This window comes from Eleginops maclovinus, chromosome 12, assembly GCF_036324505.1.
Source record: "Eleginops maclovinus isolate JMC-PN-2008 ecotype Puerto Natales chromosome 12, JC_Emac_rtc_rv5, whole genome shotgun sequence".
Lineage (NCBI taxonomy): Eukaryota > Metazoa > Chordata > Actinopteri > Perciformes > Eleginopidae > Eleginops > Eleginops maclovinus.
The window spans coordinates 24,412,695-24,435,452 of NC_086360.1; the positions used below are offsets into that span (position 1 = coordinate 24,412,695).

At 41.0% G+C, this 22,758-nt stretch overlaps 2 protein-coding genes across 2 annotated transcripts in view; both read right to left on the reverse strand.

The window, feature by feature from the left end:
- Positions 1-3,258: 3,258 nt before the first annotated feature.
- On the reverse strand, positions 3,259-8,879 carry egr3 (early growth response 3). The gene is made up of 2 exons (XM_063897423.1): positions 8,331-8,879; positions 3,259-5,749 (listed from the first exon to the last, which is right to left on the reverse strand). Exons 1-2 carry the CDS (start codon positions 8,482-8,484, stop codon positions 4,671-4,673), a joined length of 1,233 nt encoding a protein of 410 aa, XP_063753493.1. The 5' UTR covers positions 8,485-8,879; the 3' UTR covers positions 3,259-4,670.
- Positions 8,880-9,002: 123 nt separating this feature from the next.
- Positions 9,003-22,758, reverse strand: part of LOC134873694 (phosphatidylethanolamine-binding protein 4) — a 58,501-nt gene continuing 44,745 nt past the window's right edge. Inside the window, exons 5-8 of the mRNA XM_063897496.1 lie at positions 21,814-21,859; positions 21,100-21,216; positions 14,168-14,252; positions 9,003-9,069 (exon numbers count right to left, since the gene is read on the reverse strand). Coding sequence (XP_063753566.1) covers positions 9,003-9,069; positions 14,168-14,252; positions 21,100-21,216; positions 21,814-21,859 — 315 coding nt within the window. The remainder of the gene's footprint in view (positions 9,070-14,167; positions 14,253-21,099; positions 21,217-21,813; positions 21,860-22,758) is intronic.

Consider the following 22,758-nt stretch of genomic DNA (forward strand, 5'->3'; position numbering starts at 1 on the left):
CACCACTGAATGTAATAAAGTACATTTACTCCAAAACTGTAGGCTACATGAGTAAAAACTTGTAGGCCCTTCACTTGAGTATGTCAACGTTATCCTACATTATACTTTTACTTTACTATACTTTTTACCTTACTGAAGCTACCCAGCAGTTAATCAAGTGAGAACAATGTGTCCACCTTTACAAAGTGCAGCATTGACAATATTGCACAATAACATTATAGTAGCTACATACTGGATAATGAATACTTCTACTGAGAACACTTGTAGTATATTTTAATGCCAATGATTTTGTACTTCTACTTGAGTACTATTTGAATGCAGGACTTTAACTTGTAAGAGGCCATTTTTACACTCTAGTGTTGATACTTAAGTAAAAGATCTGATCTGTTTGGTTTGCGCGCGCACGAAGAGACCGAAGGAAACTGAAGGCAAGTGATATTTTTCTTTATTCAAGTACTTACATAGAAATAACAAAACAGTTGCATTACAACAAACTGAAGTGCCGAGTAAACAGGGGAGCACATCTCCCCATCACAAGGATATAGTAAAATTCATTTCAATATTCAGCTCATCATAAAATGACCTTATTATAAGGTAATCAAAACATGAAATAGGCTAAAGACATCAACAACATTTTAAACAAGACCCCTTGTTTTCTTGAGAAAAAAAAGCCAACAGAACAGTTATCCCAGTGTGTGTTTTCAATTGTCCGTCTTGAATTGTTGTTATCCCGTTTCACCCAATGTGAATTATTTCATGCATAATAAAGAAATGAGCACCACCCAATGCATCAGAGGGCAGCACTTTGGAACATTTCCGTGCACATGCAAACATGAGGATATACTGTAATGAAAAGGAAAACACAACACAACAGAAAACAGTGAGTATCGACTCCATCTGAACACCATAGTGTCACTGTTGAAGACCACAAAATCCCTGAAGCCACCCTGTAGTCCATAAGATGACATGAGTAGCCTATAATATCTACACACATTATTGAAATCTCTTAAAAACATGAGTTTTTTTTAAAAATCTTGTAATTATTAATTGTCACGAATGAGCCCAAGCCTATTGCCGTGCCCAAGGCCAACTTCACGGAGACTAAATCAAACAGTTAAACACAAACATTAGCACAAGGCTGCCTTCAACTGTGAGCAGGCTGAGGTCACATTTATGATTTGTTTCTCCCTTGTGGAGTTCTCATCTCATATTGTTTTTGATCAGCCAACCCTGCAACCCAGTTTGGCACAAAGATGGCTGCTGATGTTGGCTCATATCCAACATGGAGCAGAGAACGAGGATGAGGCAAATTCCAATTTCAGAGCGTTTCAGCCGCCCACTTTTGGACAGTAAAACATGAAAAAAGCATAATATAAATTATTCTTAGAGAAGCATTATTAAGAGGGGGTTGTTTCTACAGCATTCACACATTACACAGAGTTATTGTTTAGCAGAACAAGGTGCAGTCTGTATTGTTCAACCACCAAGCTATATTCAAGGAGTTGGATGGAGGGGGGGATCATATACTTTTTTTTTTACAAAATCTATCTTTCCATTATAAAAGTGTCACCAAACAAAAGTGACAAACACAGTGAGAGGATATGAACGATGCAATATTGAGTTTGCAAAGTGGTAATTACATGGCTTCATTTAGATGTGGAAATGGTTTGGTGTAGTCGCCGCCTTACCCTGCATCATTCCTCAACACAAAGCAAACATAAACACTGTTTTCTCTCAGAGGAGGCCACATCCTATATATTATAATTAAAAACACCCATTCTCACCAGCAGAGTGTCAAATCAAGAGCACACAAGAGCATCATTTTGGGTCAAATAAATTAAAAAAGATTCAAGGTCTATAATGAACAGTGTCTAACGATAAATTATTCTAGATACACATTTTGTATTTCCTATCGCCTCATGTATATATTTATTTGAGTTTGCTCCACGAGGCTGTCTGCTACACAATTTTTACATTAGGGGCCGTTGCAAGATTTCAGCAAATCCACATGTAATGTTTTAATCTTTACAGAATGATCTGGGATCAGACATGCGAAATATTGTGTAATGTGAAATAAATGACATTTTCAGTTTGGTAAGCTGTGATTTCAGTTACATTGTGTTAAGCTAAGAAAAGTTTTGTTTGCCATCCATGCAAAACAATTATTTTCCACGATACAAAACTATTGAGTTACAGTTAGATGTTACAGGGTGCGTGGACTTTTAAACAATTTGAAAAAGTGCAAGGAGCTCTGTTCATTTATCCATTTAGATGAGTTGAGAAAAGGCTCTCTGAGGCCAAATTAATTGGAAAATAAGTGGAAACTTGCCAGGAAGCTCAGCAGTGAAACTGGTTGTTACAGGCATGGCCTTCTGTGTGCACGGTGTTCTCTGTGGCATTGCTTTCCTGAACCCTTCCTCTGGCCTTTGCATTTGTCAGTCGATATTCTCTTTAAGTCTGATTGCCGTGTCTACTCACTGGTATAATAGTTTATTTTTTAAGTTGTTAACAATGTTTATATACATTCTCTGCATGGAATAGGGCACACACTTTTTAGTAGTTATAGAGCACAACTAATAACCAGAATCATTGTGGGTCAAAGTAGAAACTATATTAGAACATGGATATGATTATTATTACTCCTCACATTGTTATCCAATGGGCCATAATGCAGTCTTGGACAGAGGATAGGAGAAAAAAGCCATATTTTTTAAAAGTGATTATACTTTTGTAAACATATAAAATGTATTCATTGTTGTTAATAATATTATAATACAATTTTAAGATCCCATAGAAGCTCACAGAGGATATTAGCTTACACAAAATGTTTCATAGAATGATAAAATAGTTATTATTTCCTATCAGGACAAATGATCAATCAGAGAGTGAAAAATATTGGCATTGACATGTAATGGATTTTGTTTTAGGATGAATCTAGTCATTTAGTCTTCTGTCTATCTGAGAGTAACCAGTGTTTGCTAAGAAATTGGGAAGATGTGTTAATTGAAATAACTGATTGCTACTATAATGGAGATAAACAAAATGTAAAAAGTCTTGCTGTTTATTCAGAAAACACATTAGTGCTTCCTTAAGCCACTTACAAATGCTGTTATTGTTTTTTTTTCCTTTCATGGAAGATAATACACCATATTTGGCACCATTGCAGTGCTCTAAAATGTTTTGAAATAACCTATGACAACAAAATATTCCGTATTATAACTACATTACTAAAAGCTTTAAGACACATTCCAACAAGCATTCAGTCAATTGAGAGTTCTTGTTTATGCAGTCATTTGTATTTACATAGTGTGCACGAAGGCATGCACATATATGCACAATTTAATACTGAGTTATGGTGCATTTGACATTTGAGTACAAAACTGAAAATTCTACTGTATAGCTACCTGCATACATGTGTGTATACTGTACAAAAACAACAAGTCCCTAAGTCACAACTCAGTCTCTCTGTTTTAGAAAAGATGTAAACATGGATATGGACATTTTTATTTTTCCCTTACCATATGCTGGTCTGATTTTGGTTATTTATACCAAGTAGTTTAGTCTTTTTTACACCGTGAATCCTTCATTCCTCTTTGCTTTTATATACTGCTGGTTTACAACCCAGTGTTATTTATTTAAATAGTTCAGTCTGTGTAACTGTGCTCTTGGTTCGTCTGATTTACGGGTTAGTGGCACGTGTTATGAATATATTGCATATAATTGCAGAACTCAAGAAAAATAAACAGTATTGGTGAGCTTTTCAAAAACAGAAATGATATCTGGTAACGCCACATAAAGCCACCGTATAAAAAAAAGGCAACACAAATACACAGTGTCTCTCAGTGACTCCGAATAAATAAAGTATTGGCAGAGGCATTGATTGCTGCAGGCATGTTTGTTTTTATAAGTACAGGTAACAGGACAAGACATCGGTTTGCTTTGTGTAACCCATTCAGTCATTATCTAGACCAATTTGTGCAGGTAAATCTATTTGAATTGGATCTTCCCGTTAAATCAACATGTGTGCTAAGCTGATATCACTGTTATGTTTGGCAGATGTCAGGCACAATAATAAAAAAAACAAAGTTGGCTGTGTCACCACAATACATTTGGCACATTCTTTTGAGAAAACAACATTCAAATAGAAAGTAAAAAAACACGACACCTCAACAAAAACAACAAAAAGACCGTTAAGTGTCACTAATAAGGTATCCATGACAGTACACAAATATAACCAATTGCACTTTTTTAAAACAGCCTAATAAAATAAATGCATACATCCCAGACAACTCACCCTTTAAATAAGCTCCACTGTCATTTTGTTTTTTGACCCTTGGCTTCCTATCAATTTAGAAATATTCAGTACAATTTACAAAAGTGTATCCAGCCCAAAAACCTATGAAGTGGCCTTGTGGACAGAATGTGCCAGGGTGCCCTTCTTTGTGTTGGCACTGCGTTACAGTAGCTGAAAGAGAAGGGTGTAGCAGCCTTTCTCCTTTTTTTCTGAAACTAAAAGTCATCCATCTCAAAATAGAAGGAACTGATAAGAGCGGGGGATGTAAAAGACAGTAAAAGAGTCACCTATTTATCTCGTAGTGGACGTGATCCTGGCTTCCCAAGTCTCTTTATGGGGCATGGTGAGGGTCCAGTCCAAGTGTGTGTAGTGGTGGTCATGACGTTCCCACTGTTGGCCCCCCACAGGAGCTGGGTGGCGAGCTGTGGCTCCCAGCCGCCCCACTGCTCTTGTCAGCCGGTTTCTTGTCCTTCTGTTTCAGGTGAACCTTTGCGTGTCTCTTTCTCTCGTCACTCCTGGCAAACTTGCGTCCACAGAACTCACAGGAGAAGGGCTTCTCGCCGGTGTGTGTACGGATGTGTGTGGTCAGGTGGTCGCTCCGGCTGAAGGAGCGCATGCATATTCTGCACTGGAAGGGTTTGTGACCTGTGTGGATGCGGAGGTGACGTGTGAGCTCGTCTGAGCGTGAGAAGCGTCTGTCACAGTTCTCTGCCGGGCAGGCGTGCGGCCGCTCGTGGACGGGGGTTTTGCTGGGACGGTTGGGGTACTTCCGAGGTCGTATGGGTTTGAGGGTGAGAGTCTGTGGCGGTGGGTGGTGCTGAGGAGGGTGCTGCTGACCGCCCATGAAACCTGGGTGAATCTGCTGCTTGTCTTTGAACGCCCTGATGGTCTCCAGGGGTGTGATGGGTGGAGGGTTGACTCGGATGGGGTCCATGCTCTGGAAGGGCTTGTGCTCCATTACGCCGACATCGCCCTGATGGTGGAAAAGGTTGTAGTCGGGGATCATGGAGAAAAGGCTGCCATCCATGGAGGCTTTGGATGTGGAGTGATAGTCATTGCCCGGGTAGGCGAGGGCGGTGCTGGTGGCAGGGCTGTGGTGGAAGGAGACCTGGTCCTGGTATAGGTCGCTGCAGGTGGAGTAGGCAGGCAGCGGGGGACCGTACACCTGCTCCATGTCTGACGTCTGTCCGCCCATGCTGGCTGCGGAGGACGATGTCTGCGATGTTACCGTGCCGGGTGATGGAGAAACGCCCAGGATCCCCGCGCTGACAAGACTGATGATGTTGTTGTCAGAGCACCACCCGGAGCCCCCGATGCCCCCTGACGGAGGGGTGTCAAAGGCAAACTTCCCCAGATAGGTGACAGTCTGCCCACTGCGGTTGGACTGGAAGCTGGATCCATACTGAATCTCTGCAGCTGCTTTCTCGCCTCCCATGCCCAGATCCATGATATTATCTAGATAAAAGCACAAACACAGACATTATGAATAAATCATCCATATGGTTGCACAGACAAGAATTTAAAAAACCCTAAAGAAAAGCTTTCAAAAGTGATAATGTGGCAGAAGTTGTGAAATAAATTCTAGAAAATTCACTTTGTAAAGATATATGATCTTTTAGAATCCGTTTTTCCAAAATTCAGCGTTTTTGCATTTCTCTGCAATAGTGTGCCAACAAATTAAAAATAAAAGTCCACTGGAGTTCATAAAGAAATGTGAGCGCTGTCAGACCTGTAAGTTAAGTGAGTGACTGCTGCATGTGAGACAGTGGTGTCTCTCTCTCTCAGATCCCACAAGCCCTCATAAATCAAGACCTAAACACCCCCTTTGATCCAGTCATTGTGTCCCTCAGGAGGACAGCCAAACTGAATGGCAAGATCTGATTTCTTTACAACAGGGAGGATTATAAGGCAGACGCCACATCTATCACGCTCAAGGATTCAAAACACATTTGCAGCATCTGCACATAACGGGGTTACATTTTTAAGTGTTTCCAATCCAATCTCGGCATTAGTGAGCTTAACAACATTTTCACAAATTTCCTTGATATTTTAATTGTACAGAATCTTACACTTCACAAACGCACACGTTTTACTTATTCCAAAGATGCCATAAAAACCATCACAGATGTGCTTAATGGGGATACATTTATGAGCTGATCGTGCTCTGAGGGCTTTAATGTGAGACGTTTAAAAAGAAATCTTTCCTTCACACAAGTTAAAATAGACATCTCTTTTCATTTGCAGAGAATCATACACAGGAGTGTTTAAATATTCACTCCCAGTAATTACAGCCTGCTGGAATTTGGCTAAAGGCAGATCATAATGGAGCAAACAAAAGCTAAATTACGTATATAACACAATGGCATTGAGACACATGAGGTGCATATAGAGACTTGTGGCATATTTTTTTTAAGGGAGGCGTTTGGGATTTAAAAGCAAGCCTGAGTTGATATTAAAGCATTAAACTCTAAATATTTGGTCTTTAGGAGGTTATTTGAACTGTGGGATTTTTTTTGGAGAACAAGAGGCATACAATAGTTCATCACTATTTCTTATTAGGCAGCGTTGAGTGGCAAAGTAAACAGCTGCTTCACTGGAAATATTACAGCATGGATCTCTAAAAATAAATGATTGTTATTTGCACAAAAATATCAAATGTGCAAAAAAATCATTAATATTAATTTTTGAGGTTATAATGTGAATTTCATCAAGATCAGACATATTTAACACAGCAACACACTCCTGTGTTGAAACGTCTTTTTCATGTTCAGCTTCATTTGTTTCAATATTTCCTGTCAGAGGTCACATAAATTAAACATAAATAAACATTGTATTGCCTTGTTGATGGAGAAAAATGTCATATGTTGAAAGTGTGTCACCTGTATTTAATTTACTTATTCAAAAAAACGAGGTCTTCTATTTATAAGACCTGGCGCTGGGATAATTAAAAACACACACTTCTTAGGTAAATAAGGGGGCATATTAAGGGGTTATTTAAAAATAAGGGGTTCTTTTAATTTGTGAACAAAAACAACTGGAGAAAAAAATTGTTTCACATAAAGTTCGACAGGGGAAAATGTAAATTGCGGTCAGTGCATCACGGTGATCCTTGCAACGCCAGGAAACAAAATATTTAGTATATTTCGTGCAGCATTGACCCATCACCTCAGAAGGTGAGCCTGTACAATTAGGGATTGATTTAATGCCAACACTGAGCCGAACTGAAAGTCATCTTTGGAGGCGTCTGAATTAATCAGAAATAAACCCTAATTCTGGATTTAGCAACAAATAAATCAATATATTCGGCCTCGCAATTTAGTGACAAAGTGGGTTCAGGGGGCCCTGTGTCTAAACATTTTATATATAGGGGGAAGCAGCCACACACGCCTACTGAAATCCAATCTGTGTCATGTTAATAGAGTTGTGAATGAAAGTCATTGTCTTGAGTAGCTGACCCATCTTTGCGGGTGCATTACAGATTAATACACGAGTGGAATTTCGTAGTTTAACCACAGAAATTAGACACTCATAAACAACAGATTTCAGTTTCAGTCAGGAACCGATTGCGTTTTGAGTACTTTGCGTAGAACAGCATTTTTTCCACAGCCGTTCATAAGACATTTCCTCAAACACGTATCAGCTTTGGGCAATTAAAATCACAATGCAGAGTTATATTATACAAATATAATATATTAGCAGTTGGTTTCTAAAAAAAAGTTTTGATCGGAGAGCCTTTTTTATGTTCCGTGTGAGTCATTTCGGCTACGGACAATGATAAACATAAAAGGAAACGTACAAAAATATGACATGACCGACCTGAAAGTCAGTCAGATTAAAGGTGTATCTAATTCATAGTGTCCAGTGTTAGACCTGACCCCGAGAAAAAGTATTGAGTACGGGAGTCTGTGCGTCTGTGCGCAACAGCCAGAGCGCAAACAGGTGCTCCGAGACCCAAGACAACTGTTGCCTTACGCATCGCAGTTTGAACCACTTTTACCAAAACACACAAACACACGGAAAAGTAAAACAATCTTACCTGTATTCATCTGTGAATAGTGGTTAATAGATTCCGTACTGGTGAAAATATTCATAGACGTCGGGATGTCCTCTTCTGGGTAGAGACTGTCAGGGATCGTATTTATTAAACTGCTCATCGTAAGAGGGAGCTTCTCCGCTAGTTTCCCTGTCATAGCAGTTATAGTCAGTCCGACATTTATAAAAAGGACAACTCGCAGGTATCCAAGTAGTTACTCAAAAAAAAGAAACACAGCGGGTGTTCTCAAAAGTGGAAAACACAGGTGTGGATCAGAGAAAAAAGAGGAGAGAGGAGCAGGGATGGATCCTGTTGCTGTATCCAAGTATCCCGCGGAGGACGAGCAGCGCCGGGTATCTCCTCCTGTGTGATCACAGGCTACTGTTGTTATTAATCTGATCACTGTGGAAGCTGATGGGCTGCTTGTGGGGGAATGTGAAGTCTGTGAATCAATGGAGGAGGTGGTGGTGGTGTTGGTTGCACAAGAGCAGCTCTACTTGCTCTATTGGAGCTGGATAGGGGACTCCAGTCTGCCCGTATTAAATAGGGGGATGGAACATTTGCGTGACGTAGATGACCATATATGGACAGAGCACCCAGCACCCATGCTCTCCGCGCGTCAGGCTGTGGAAACTACAGTTGAGGCAAAAGGCTCCGATAGAGAGCTACAGAAGTTTACCAAATCTTCACTGCTCCCCCAGATGCATCCTTCTCCGGGACGCGCATCTCCTCTGTTCCTGTCCTTGTGGAAAACATTAGAGGGAATCAACAGCTGTTATCTGTATTATTGTCAGGCATTATGATGTCCATTGTGGACTATCAGGAACACTGGGAGCTTTTTATGCAGCTGTATGTGTGTGAGAGAGAAAGTGTGTGAGAAGGAAAGACATAGAAAGAGTGTGTTTTTTGGTTAGTGGTGAAAAATAAAACTACTTTAAGTCATTAAGTAGGCCTTCATACTGTTTGTTCATACTCAACAGACATTGATCAAATGTTGAAAGATTTTTCTTTGCTTGCCTTTCTTTTAAATACGTTTTACCCAAATAAGCCTACACAAAAACATATTTGTTCTACGCTAATTTGCTTTTATTTTGCTTTTGGTGAACGTTCAAACTGTGTATTGCAGAACAAATGTTGGAACCCGTCTTCTTCAAGCTGCAACACTTACAAAGACAGTAAATGACGGAGTTAATCGCTTGTAAATATTGCAAGCAAGCGCACTGTAAATCCGAAGGCTTGCTTTGACTTGGAGCCCAAGTGACCGCTTAAGTGGAACTCCAAATAAGGGCAGTGTCCGGTCCCGCCCCCTTTGTGTCTGTATTTGGACATGTGAGTTCCGGGTGAAGTACAAGTGGAAAAGTGATCGGAAGCCACAGAAGAGATGACAGTGGACGAAGCGTCATGGGTCGCTTTTTTAACCAATTTGCCAACTTGTGAAAAAGAAAACAAATATCACACAGTGGTTGACTTGTGTTTCTCAAAATATCCTTTTGATTCGGGTTGTTAAATAAAAATAAAAAAAAGACTTACTAAAAGCCTTTGGGGTTACTTACTGATTTCAAATCATTATCACTCTGCACTCCTCATTAGAAGTTTAGTAAGGATTAGCTTAGGATGGATGGTTATGAACTTCATCTGTTTTCTGCTGTAGCTGTTACAATATAAAGCACACAGGCCTTTGAACAACTCACAGAAATATTGAATGAAATGTCAGTGCTTGAATATTCAGACCTGAGAAATTAATAGTACCTCAATGAACCAGAAGTGTAAACACAGTGTGTGGGAGAATTAGTCTGAATCATGCTCTGTGTTTAGGGGGCTAACACAAACAGAGCAGCCAGTGATCTGGTGTGGCTCATCACCACAGGCAAGTCCTCAGTGTGTGTGTCTATTAGAGAGTGTGTGTGTGTGTGTGTGTGTGTGTGTGTGTGTGTGTGTGTGTGTGTGTGTGTGTGTGTGTGTGTGTGTGTGTGTGTGTGTTTAGCAGTCATACCAACAGGCAGCTAAAGCAGGTTTCTCTCAGGATGTCTTGTAAACCGTCTTAGACAACAATGATCCTCATGGACTTGTTTGAAAAAATCCAACACTCTTGTGTCTGACCAAAGAAATATTTTCTATGTTGACTTAATCATCTGCCTTCAACTGACTCACTCCTTAAAATAGCATAAATATGCTAAAAGCAGTTCTCTGAATCACTTTTTGAACATTAATCCAGGTCAGAAGTAACAAGTTGTTAGTACATTTTCTTGTGTTTAAGCCTTTCATGTATTTGGAGCTAAATGTCAATCTGCTAACAGTATGTACAACTTTTATCAGGCCATATTAGCAACTGATTTCATAGAGTTTATATTTCTATTTTGTGTCAGCTTTTAGCTTGTCAAATGTGAAAGCTGGAATTCCAATGTTGTGGCTGTTATAGTTGTAAACATTAAGTATTAATAATTGTTCTTTAGAAGGGACACATCAGATTCACTGCCTAAAAACAGTTTGATATATTTCATCAATCTGCTTTAGAAACAAAAGGTTAAAAGGTGGCTCTATTTCAAAATAACGTTTGAGCAACAATTTCCACACCTAAAGCTTATGTGCTAACATACAGTATGTAAAAGGCTCTATTATCTATGCCACTGCATATCCAAAAAAAACCAAACAGGAATGTGTGATCGGTTTGGACTAAATAACAGGTAAGCCTGACAGTATAATGTAATGCAGAACAATACCATGACCTACAGCCTCACACATTACGCATAGGAGGTAGTATATTTATAGCAGTTTATTGCATCCTATATTTGCATCACATTATGTGCTGTTCCTGTTTTTTTGTCTAGCTCATGAAGGTTGATCAGTTCAGCGGGAGATCCGTGGAAAAAGCTGCTGTGTTTATGGGTTTAATCAAATGAGAGAAATCCCTCTGGTCAGCGTGATAAGGACTTACCCTACTGCAGCGTCTATCCCTGTGGGGGGGGGGGGGGGGGGGGGGTGTTTGTGTGTGGCTTGTGGTTGGAAAGCTGGAACACCTACCTGTTGAAGGTTTATTTCCTCGACTGTGATCTAGGTCACATGGGCCGGGCCTGCTGTGTTTGTGGTGGCGTTGTATCTCTTTGACTGCAGCGTCCTGGCCTCTTTTGCATAGCGGGATTCCATGGAAGCACAGGCTTGTTTTAAAGCACAGTGGAAAATTGCCCAGCCGCTGCAGATATATAGGGAAATTAGTTTTGTTTTTCCATGCTTCATGGGGGAAGACTACAACTGATGTTCCTTGCTCTTAGTTAGATATCTGAATAGATAAACATTATTCTAATTATACCAACAGTAACTGCACATCCTTCATATTGCATTACGTTGTAAAGGAAAACTCTTTGGATATTATGATCATGTTTTACATAAATGGTGACGGATTGCATTAGAAATATTTTCTACATCTATGGTTTATCAATCTGCAGGTGTTTTAATATGTATATAATCCCGAAAGAAATCCTCATATTTCCAAACTATGAGTTTTTTTTATCACACCCTTTCATTCAAGTTGACAAGCCTTTACATTTTGAATTTCTAAATTGGAGAATCTCTAAAATAAATGTTGTTAAAGAAAGAGTAACATGTTTATCCCATGAAAATTGAATAAAAACACATTTTGGGGAGCAGATAATAAAAATGTGTACTGTTTGTCATTTTTTAAATCACATCATCCGTAGAAATGTGTTTCTCCGTTTCTTTAGTCCAGTTTTGCATGAGTTAAAAATGAGCATTGTTATCTTACCTATCGCTGCTTTTTGTTAGGGTAATGTTTTACTTTGATACAAGCCTGATCGGACACCTTGGGAAAATGGTTTAAAGGTCAAAAGGTGCATTTTAATATTCAGCGTTTCTCATTCGTGAATGATGTTCGTGGACACAAGCATTTACTAGAGCAAAACATTAGTGTATTATTAAATAAGTAAATTCGTGAAAATGAACTTCAGAGGCGTAATTCAAACCTCCAGGTGGACTACAGCGCTCTGAATGAGTCTGTTGGGGTCTGACGGACAGAGAATACATGTGCAAAGTGGTCAGCAGAGCATGCTTTGGATGTCACACCCAAATCCATTTGGCCTCTGCTCACAACAAGTGATGAACTGCAGGAAGTCCCCCGTGAAATAAATCCTCTGCAGTTCTTCAGCGGCAGCGAGAAAAGAAGAATAGAGACCTCGAGTCAGAATGCATATTAGATCACTAAACGCCGGTTAGGCAATTGAATTGATTATACAAATTCCTTTTAATTAATGTAAGTTTGAATAAATTAAGAAAATATTAAATGCCTTTCCCTTATCATCAGGGGATGTGAGACGTTGTTTTTTTTTTTTCAGAGAATGCAATATACTGTGCCCCGTTGAACTACAGCTGTCAGTTTTTCTTAATCACAATATTTCAACTCTCCTGACATTTGGAGTAAAAATAAACACATTCAAGGAAGCTGAGTGGCAAAACCCAGCTGTTTTGGCAGGATATCTCAAAAATATAAAGGAGGGGGGGAAAAAATGCACAGTGTATTTGGAAGTACAAATCTTGGCATTTCAATGGTGTACTGATGGATTCAAGTAGGTGGTTTTTGGAAGAACGTTCTCCCACTTGGCATGCCTCACAATGAGTGTGGAATTATACTCCCCTTGCCAATTGTTAAAAATGTGATTTCATAAGTCAAACAAGATGGGTAAATCAAGGTCAAGAAGCGATATTCACACTGAAGGATACTTAACATTTGTTCAAAAACAACGGACCGTCTGACTAACTGTGTGCTTGTGTGCATTGTTTTGGTTGTTTTGTTTGTGGACGTGGCTGCTTTGACTGCTAATTCGGGGAAGCAAACAAAGCAGATGCAGGACAATTTGATCAATGATCTCCCAGAGTTCATCGGGAGGGCACATAGGGGTTTACCAAGGCTGGCTTAATCACCAAAGGAACAAAAAACCTCCATTACCTTCTCCTGCCTAGCCCACTGATGAGACACCAAATCAGGGTCAATGCAAACCACCAACTAAAGATTGATCATCAGAACATCAAAGTCCCTCATGTAAATCCAGCCTTTTCCAGACATCTGGGGTATTGATACAAACCCATCCCAGAGGAGAGTTGCTGGTTAGAAACCAATATTCCTCATGGGGGGTACTCTGACCCACCCTCTACAAAGACCCGAGAAAGTCTGAAAAGTATCTCCCCGTCTAAAGGGTTGAAAAGTTTATCCGCACCATCCTCTGCAGACCCACCAGGTAGGCCTAGTACGCAACCGTCCAAAGTTCAAAACGGGTTCATCCTCCCAAAGTTAAACTCAAGGACACTTCAATATGCGTTAAAGCTGCTTTTACTCTGAAAAAGAATCAATCAAGGAAGTGAAAGCACATCGATGTTTCCAAGTGAGGTGAGAGTGGTCAATGGAAATATGATAAACAATTACACAAACAGCAAGTTCCCTTTACCAACACACCACAGACTCGCATGCTCCTCCCCCCTGTCCTGTCACTCTGTAGAGTATTTTGGTTGAAGTTCCACTGCGGCATCCGGCAGTGTTGCGGTCTCGGTTTCACCTCCCACTTCCTTTTTTTGGCCCTGACGTGTTTCCGCGCCTGAATTAGAATAAACTCTTTCCACAAGAGTTGTGATATCAGGCCGTCTTCCTTTTCTGGTTTACGATGTTTGGAAACTAATAAGAAATCCCCAGTGAGGTCAAAACTATCTCCTAAATCCTTTGCCCCGCACCACGTGACAGAAGATACAGGGCGACATCAAAACATAGCAGCTGCTGTAACACAACGAGGAAATCTCTCTCTGACTCGGTGATAAGATAACATGCAGAGAGGGCTGACCTGTTGCACCCTTTGAAGAACTGCAGAGTGGCCACAGGCTCCCCCAGATCAAACCTTGTGATGAAGGCCTGAAGATCCCATTTACCTGTTGACACATGAACACAGAAATGTATAAGCATTTACAGATATTTGGAGGGGAAATGTACGTGTGTATTTTCAGTCTGATTCAACAGTGTTTTGAGGAAGGATCAAAAAAACTAAGCACTCAAACCTCACAAGTTTATTTGACAACATGTTTTTATCCTACACACATTCAGCGCAGTCTGAGCGTAATCTCTGGTGCATTGCAAGAGTGTTTCTCGTGACCGCTCGGCCCGTGTTTAAGGGATCTGAGGCCTAACTGAGCAGCACATGGCTCTGGGATGTGAGTCACTGAGAACAGCACTGCTGAAAATAAAACATGTTGCTGTAATGATGGAGGTGGGAACGCAAGGACGTATTGGCAAGAAGATATGATTCAATCGCCTGGACTGTTTTTTTTTCATCCCTCCCCTTTTAAACAAACACCAGACGGCCATCCGGCTGGTATGACAATATCACTTCTTAGATTTTGACAACCGCTGATTCCCTGCAGCTTCCCCTCCTTTTACCAAGAAAAAAAGACAAATTCACAATTATCTTTCCAAGGCAAAAAAAACCCTGTGTGCTTAAAACTTGCAAACTTCAACAGATTCTAGAGAGAGTGTGTGCGTACGTCTTCACATGTTGGATTGTACATACGACAACGCCGTGCTCCGCAATCCAGGGAATGGCTGACATTCTGGTATTTCCGTATGTGGAGTAATTACATTAACAGCTGCTCAAGAATAGCGTAGGCAAGTTAATCTTTTGAAAAGAAAGCCAACTATTTCAACCGTCCAAATCTGTGGAGAGAATGGTCTCTCAGTCAGGGGTTGAGTCTGACTCTGAAGAAGCGTCGGTGCTTCTCACCTCTCGCTGCAGCTGCTTCACAGGCCTTCACTGTGGCTGTTTTCGCCATCAGGGAGACACATTTCGTATCCCGCGGCACCTCGGAGGAGGAGATATGGGAGAAGGAATATACTTTGCTGCCGCTGACACGCACTTCAAGTGCACTCACCTCACATCAATGCAGAAACAAATCAGACTGGCTCATTTACATTTCAGACAAAATGTATTGTTCAAGGTTGTGTTGTTCAGGGTATTTTCAGAAAATATTATTCTACTAAACTCCTATCAAATCTTAAAGTAGAGTATTTATGATAGAGCCAGTCTTTTGTTTTTGTTAAAAGGCCAAATATTGTCACCTAATTGTGACCTCTGTAGTCGAGACTACATAAGACTACATTTCCCACGGCACCAGAGATGGGCAACCTGTGTGAAAGACGCCGTGGAGACACAGTTTTTAACCGTTAAGTTATATTATCCTACACAACGTCAAGTAACAAATACAATCTTAGTTGTCGTTTCATTTCATTTGAGTATTGCCTCCTTAGATTTGTTTGACTATTGTGAAGGCCTATCTCCTTTGTAATGTGTGTGGAAAGTGTATTATTCAATTTGTATTGAAAGCAGGCCGCACAATATCAGCCCATCATCAAGAGCCTAACAAGTCATCCCAACTGTGAGTAAAATAAATAAACGTGTTAAAACTGTCTGTTTGAGGAAAGTGTCTTGATGGAAAATAAGAAAGGAAGCCGCGACAATTTAGCTACACAAGTTTTACACTTAAAACGTCAGCATTATCAAAGTATTACTCAACTACTTTTCGTGCACCCTTCCTGATCCTCGCTACATGTTTAGCTTATGAGCCTGACACCTCGTGTGTCCGGGTTTGCCATGGGGTCAGGTCAGGGTCTGAGCTCAGCTGGGGGAGATAATGAATAATAACGGGGAGATGAGCAGATGAGTACCTGCAGTCTCTCCAGGTCCCCTCTGTGAATGAGGGTTGCCTGCAGAAAGGGCTCACATAATCAAGTGAGGGCAATGAAGTCAAGTGACCTGCCTGTATGATAGGGCATGGCCCCAGTGGCCCCTCTGGCCTGTGCTTCAGTGGGAGATAATGCACCGCCTCTGCAGGGCCCCAATCTCCCCCTTCATGTCCTGAACAAGGTCCCTCACCCCTCAGAGGGAACACCTTTAAGGTAAGCTGAGGGGTGAGGTAACAAAGTGAATACAGGGATATAGACCACCAGTCACATGTCAGGATTTAATAATAAAACCCTATTTTTTTCACAGGGAGAACCGGCTTTGAAGCACTTTAAGCAACATTTCCTCTGACGGAGAATGTCAAAGTGAAGATCATTTTATTATAACGATCAGACGGAGAGTCAAAACCAGGCGCTGCTTGTAAGGCTTTGCACACATAATCCTGTCTAAAGCTGTGCAATCATTAGGCGCAATCCAAAGTGAGGAAAATTCACAATATCTGGTGCTATCACGCTGGCTGCTATCCTGCGAATGCCTAGATTTACAAATGACCTTAAAATAGGCTGGTGTGTGTTTGCGGCGCGGAGACGTGTTCCTGCCTCTCCCATCTGCCGGCTCATGGAAAGGACAGATAGTGCGGGACCTGAGGGCGATGTTAAAGTCTTCCTGCCTCTCCTTTTTGTTTCCACCTTGCTGCTCCGTCTGAGTATGGCAGGAAGATCAGGACTGCTGTGAGGTGACACAGAGCCGCTACATTTAGTGGTGTGGGCGGTGTCCCTGTTAAACCTCTTAGAGTGTCTCGAAAATACTCGAAAGCAAGTGATCCTGTTCATCGCAGCAGCAGCAGCGCCATATCAGCCGAAGAGATGAACTCAGCTTTATCGTGTAACATTCATAGTCGTAATAGTGTTATCCTAATACAGTGTGGGGGTTATAAGGATGTCAGAGAGGTCAGGGGTCGGCCTCCGGAGCTGAGACGTGTTGCTCAGAGATGCTTCAGCGAGACGGATGACTGCTATGCAGAGACACTGTTTAGCTGTGGATCTCAGCTCCCAGCCTGCTGTCAATATAGCAGCCTACATTGTTAGCAACTGCTGTCACCCAATGTGGACTGCATATTCAATCTGAGTGTACAGTTTTTTTCTCATTAGTTGACTGGAACCAGGATACATTGCTGAACAGCTCATCCACTACCCAACCATCCAAGACCTCACATCTGTTGAGCGATAACTCCCCTCTTTTACAAACCCAGTTCAAAACATAGGCAGTGTCATTTGTTTGCCTTTGCCATTAGGAGCTAGGTCCATTCCCTCCATTGATACCTTAATAGACGGCCTAATAAAACTAATATTTCAGAGTCTAAAGAAGAGAGACAGACTCTGTATTTTAGAATTAATGGGATTTTTTTGCATAATGGCAGGCGGCCATAGCCTTTTTTTATTGTATTGGTTGGTATTTTATGCTTGTTGTGTGTGCAATGCTTTTATTATTTTACTTGTACATTGTCTGATGTCTGTTTTTATTCGATCTTTCCATTGTTTTTATTTTGTTTTAACTCTCTTTTGACTTTTAATAAAGCACTTTGATCAACATTTATCTGAAAATATGCTCTAAAAGTAAACTGGAGATGATGTAAGATGAGATTTTGTGTTGAATTGTATTTAGCATTTATTGTTTAATTGTCCCATCAAAACAAAAATAGTTGCAGATTATTTTTCTTATGATCAAATAATTACCCATTGTTTCAGTTCTTGATGCGGATTATAATTATTTCCATTACTGATTAATCCTTTGGTCTGCAAATTGTGAAACTACCATCTTCATTTCCTACAGTCCAAAGTAACGTCATTGATTTTCCACATTTTATCCATTTCACATTTCAATACGGAAAGAGAAGAAGAAGAAAAGGGAGGAACCCTTAATGCCCACCGCCTCAAACTTGTTTACCTTTACGTATGTCAAGGAAAAGCAGCAAATCTAAGATAAAAAAATGGTCTGAGAAATAAGAATTTAGATAAATGAAATGATGTGAAGATCTAGTCGGTTATTCTCTCTCAGAGTGATTGACTGATTGTCAAGCTCTACTTTGAGTTTTTATTTCAGCAGTAATTACCAATACTCTGAATATGGATGAGGTTAGTTGGGGAAAAATCTAAAAACTTTTACCTCAAACCTGACAAGCATCTGTTCAAAAAAACAAATAAGAAAAACCTAAAAGCAGCCAAAATTCTAAACGTCAAAGTGTTCCTTTAAGGCAGCCTGGCTGAAACTCAGGCCTGCTGTAGCAACCAAATCCTGGCTCTCTTGACTCCACGCAGCTCTGATTAATGGTAGAGGCTGTGGGTGGGTGGTAGACATGGATCTGCCCATTACCACACTGCAACATTGCAAATGGCTTCAATTACTGTGGAGTGTGCTGAGCTGGCAGTAGGGGCTCTAGGAGGCAAGATGAGCAACGTGCAGCATCCAGCAGCTAACTCCACTGTGATCCGTTCATTCACACAGCATCATCACTGCGTACATCCTCTGTAATTTAGTACTGAAAAATAAACTGCTATTTAAAAAAAAAATGTAGCCGATAATTCTGATGCTGTTCTTCTGTTGTTTCTAATCAATCTACAATAGAGTAGACATTTCACGAGAGAGGGGGCTGGATGTGTGAACATTGTATGTGCAAACTACCATGTAGGCTGAAACAACACTACATGGCCTCTCCCAAGGCCTCGGTTTCCCTACCAGGGAAAACGCTAACACTGTTTCCCTTGACAAACTGACTCGGCAGCACTAAACAGTAGCAGGACAAGCAGAGGGGCTTGCCAAGTGGCTGACAAGTATCACAAGGGCCTGTGTGCCCACGCCTGCCCCCCACCCTGGCACCGGGGCAGCAGCTAGTCAGGGACAGTCTTCCTGAGCCAGAGCGAAGGGGATTCCCTACGATCACGCCCCTGTGCCCGGTGCCAAGAGCGCAGCCCCCCTGTAGTTCCTCTTGTAACGAACCAGCTGTCTCCATCAGTTCACTGACCCATATTCATAACCTTATCACAGCAGACTCCCACAACAGCCCTGCTCCACCTCTCATTGTTCACCTCCTTTACAACTTAAGTGATGGGCAGAGATGAAAGAAAAAAAGACGACAAATTTGCAATCAAATTGAGTCAATGACTGCACTACTGGAAGTGGAAAACGATCATTAGGAGTCTCCCACCCACGACTAAATGCTCTCCCTTCGCAAATCACATCAATTAATGTCATGGGCTATGAAAAATGCTCTCTGTGTCATACCACATGGAGGGAGGACAGACGCTAATAAGTGAACATACTTAACGGAGGAGGTGGGGAGACATGGGATTCCCTCCGTTCCTCTTGTCAGTGCGGGAATATCTCGCTCACGATCGAGTGGAGGCCATAAATATTACAGCAGGTACATAGCATTCAACCAAACCAATAATAACTGTAAACTCAATTATTTTGCTATTTATAAACCCTTACTACAAGGTTTTCATACTTAATGTGTCACAGGGAGTCTATTACGCTCTTCACAAGGGCAGTTATCCTCTTCACAATTGACCCATCAATCGAGACATTTGATTATCCAAGAGTGAATTTCTTAATTTCATTTCCCCTTGAATAGAAGATCAGTGTGCAGGAGAGAGGAAGTGAAACAGCGGGAGTTAAACTCATCCAGTAAATTAAGGATGGGTGGATCCACTCAGTTCAATCGCTTCATAATGAGGGGGCAACTGTTCTGGAGCCGGTAGTCGAAAATGCTCCAGTTTGTTTTGTTCAAAAAATATATTCAAATATTCTAAATAGCTGACTATTATTCATGCCTCAGCTTAACTACTTCTGACACTGTGAATACCCTGACAATACTTTCCCAAATGTGAGTTCTGATAGCCAAAGAAATACTCCAAAATACATCTATCCTTTTTTCCAGAGGTTTCAACATCAAACAGACATCAGCCTAATGTGCCGCGATGGTTTGCTGACATAGCTGTCAAAACTTCAAACGGCGGAGACTGGCAGCATCGCTCATTCATGGATGTGGCGCTTGAAGTCTCACACCGCCCTGCTCTCCCCTCAAATCACCGGCTGTGACCCGGAGTACAACAGACAGACGGGCACGCCTCCTGTGAGGTAACGTACTGTACATCCAAGAGCGATCGCCCACCTCCGAGAGACTTTTCATCAGGGGATGAAAAGTCGAAAGAACCCTGAAGTATAAACAAAAACAAAAGCTCTGCTTTCTGCAAGACAAACACTGCTGTATTTTCAGAGACAAACTTAGAGTATGATCTGGTAGAAAATATCAACAGTAATCAAAGTTTATTTAGACTGCTTGGTTGATAAGGATTTCAGGCGAACAAGACGAAGGTCAGGCAGACTCGTGCAGGTGTGCGTGGGAGCCAGCCAACAACACTTGTCTTGACCCCGCAGGCATTGAAACTGCAGCAGATTTACGAGCTAACCTCATTAACATACCCCTTGTTAAGTTCAAGCACACATTATCTTTCTAAGGCAACTCCGAATGCTCCGATTAAATGCTCGTAATTGTTTGTGAATTAGTCTTAATGACGTGTCCTGAGAAAACACAACCGCAGACCAAAAGCTTAAAGGTGGTTAGATGGTGGAGCATCTTGGGACATTATATAATAAATGAAATCACTAATAATAGCAGCTTCAGTCTAGGACATGTTGAAGCCTTACATGGAAAGACTAAGTGATGGGTTTAGCCCACTCAAACAAATGAACCAATACCAATTAAATATTGTAAAATGACAACTTCCTCCACAGGAAATAGAACAATCTACCTGCTAATGTGTACAATGTTATCTGCAGTTGCACATATAGGTTCCTAAAACAGAAAACCCATAACCACAGAAACCTGTGAGGTGGTTAATATGAGCTTACATGTATTGTCTCTGAGTTTGAATGCCTTGGTGCAATCTTTATATTGCTGATTCAACCTCTAAATGTGGCAGTGGTGTTGATCAGTGATTGTGTATGATAGATGATATTGCCGTGCTGGTGAGCGGAGTCGTTACCGCGGGACGACTTCTCCCGCTCGCTGAGTGACACCGGTGCGCCTGGAAGCTGCTCAAACAACAGGAACTGATAGCGGTGGAAGCCAGATTTCTGTGGCGGGGTCGGAGGATGATAGTCTGTGTGGAAAAACAAAGACTTAAAAATCAGGAGAGCTGAGACAATAATACTGTATGCGTGTGATTATACAATGATGCAACTAAAGTCAGTGGGATAACGGAGTGATGAAATCCCAATTATTTACATTCATTCATCCTCTTAGTGCATTTGGCTTATTTTCTGCATGACAATAAAACAATGGTAGCTGTGGTTCTGTAAAATCAGAACCATTAATTCCTAGTGTTCTTCAGTAAGTGGGCTTCAGTCTTTCTTCGGATAAAAAAAACACCAACGCTGGAATACAGTAACAACAGCAAACTTCACTGTCTTTGGGTTCACTTCTGACTCACTACACTGCTGTTCTTAATCCCTTTTCACTCACTCATAAATGTTTGCTGGCTTGTAGAAACTACAATTATACATTGGGTCATTAGGGGGCTATATAAATGTAACTTAAAGATGATCAAAAATAAATATAATCTAAGTTAAATTGATGAAAAAACAAATTTAGATTAACAAACCAAACAGTTTATGTAACATCAATGCGTACAAGTCTAATAATTAAATTACAATAAATCAAGATATAATGAAGGGTCGAAATCTAAATCTATACTTACCAGTGAGGGTCGTCCCCTCTACGTGTCCGTTCCTGAGTGCACTGCCCTGTAAATCAGACACACAGTTGGTCAGGAAAAGTATTGTTAAGAAATGTATGAAGGATAGTTCATTTCACCAACAATTGGACACTGTGACACTAGTTTTGTGTCACCACAGCCAAATATTGTGCACTTCCTAAGCTCAGTGGTCAATCCTTCAGTAAGCACCCACTACCACCCAGAGAACATCTGCTTTTGTTGGAGTCTCCCCCGCAGAGATTGGATGAATTGGACATACTATATTGTCATAATGAGTGATTTTTTGCAAGAAAAGATCCCAAAAACATTGAGACTTTGGTGATGATTCTAAAGAGACAATCATTGTCTCGATAGTAATCTAAAAATATAAAAAGACAGTTCCCCTGCAGATGAAACCACTGAGTGGATTTCCAAGTAGCAATTTCCCATATTATTAATTGTATATTAACTTCCTGTTGCCTAGAAACAGCCACATGTCACTCGATGTGAAGCGCAGATATTTTCATAAGGATTTTCTTCTGTATATTTGTCAGGTTAAACTCCCTCAGCCCCGGAAAAGCACACAGTCGGGCACCTCGCTCTGCAAATTGCTCACAGGGATGTTTGTTTAACAGACTCTGCTGCTTACTGCCAGCCGGCTGCATCCTTGAGTAGGAGGAAAGGGACTAAATATGTTGTCTGTGAAATGGCCCAAAACCCACTTGAGGTAAGCGTGGAAGTCCCCATCACAGGCATCAAATAACTGCTCTCAGCACCTATTTCTGTCCTCCTTTCTGCACACACAGGCTCCCCCCACAGGGGGACAGAGGTACTGTGTTGCTAGACAGCATACAGGGACAAAAGACAAGCAGGACAAGAAGCTTTATTCCTCATCTCAGTTTATCATTGGAACGGAATAAATAAAATGCAGTGTTTAGTAGAATAGAA

Bases quoted from the DNA above. Each gene is read 5' to 3' on its own strand.
- egr3 (XM_063897423.1), bottom strand. From the start codon at position 8,484: ATGACAGGGAAACTAGCGGAGAAGCTCCCTCTTACGATGAGCAGTTTA. The intron at 5,750-8,330 runs GTAAGATTGTTT...GCTTTTATCTAG, and splicing joins CTATTCACAGATGAATACAG to ATAATATCATGGATCTGGGC.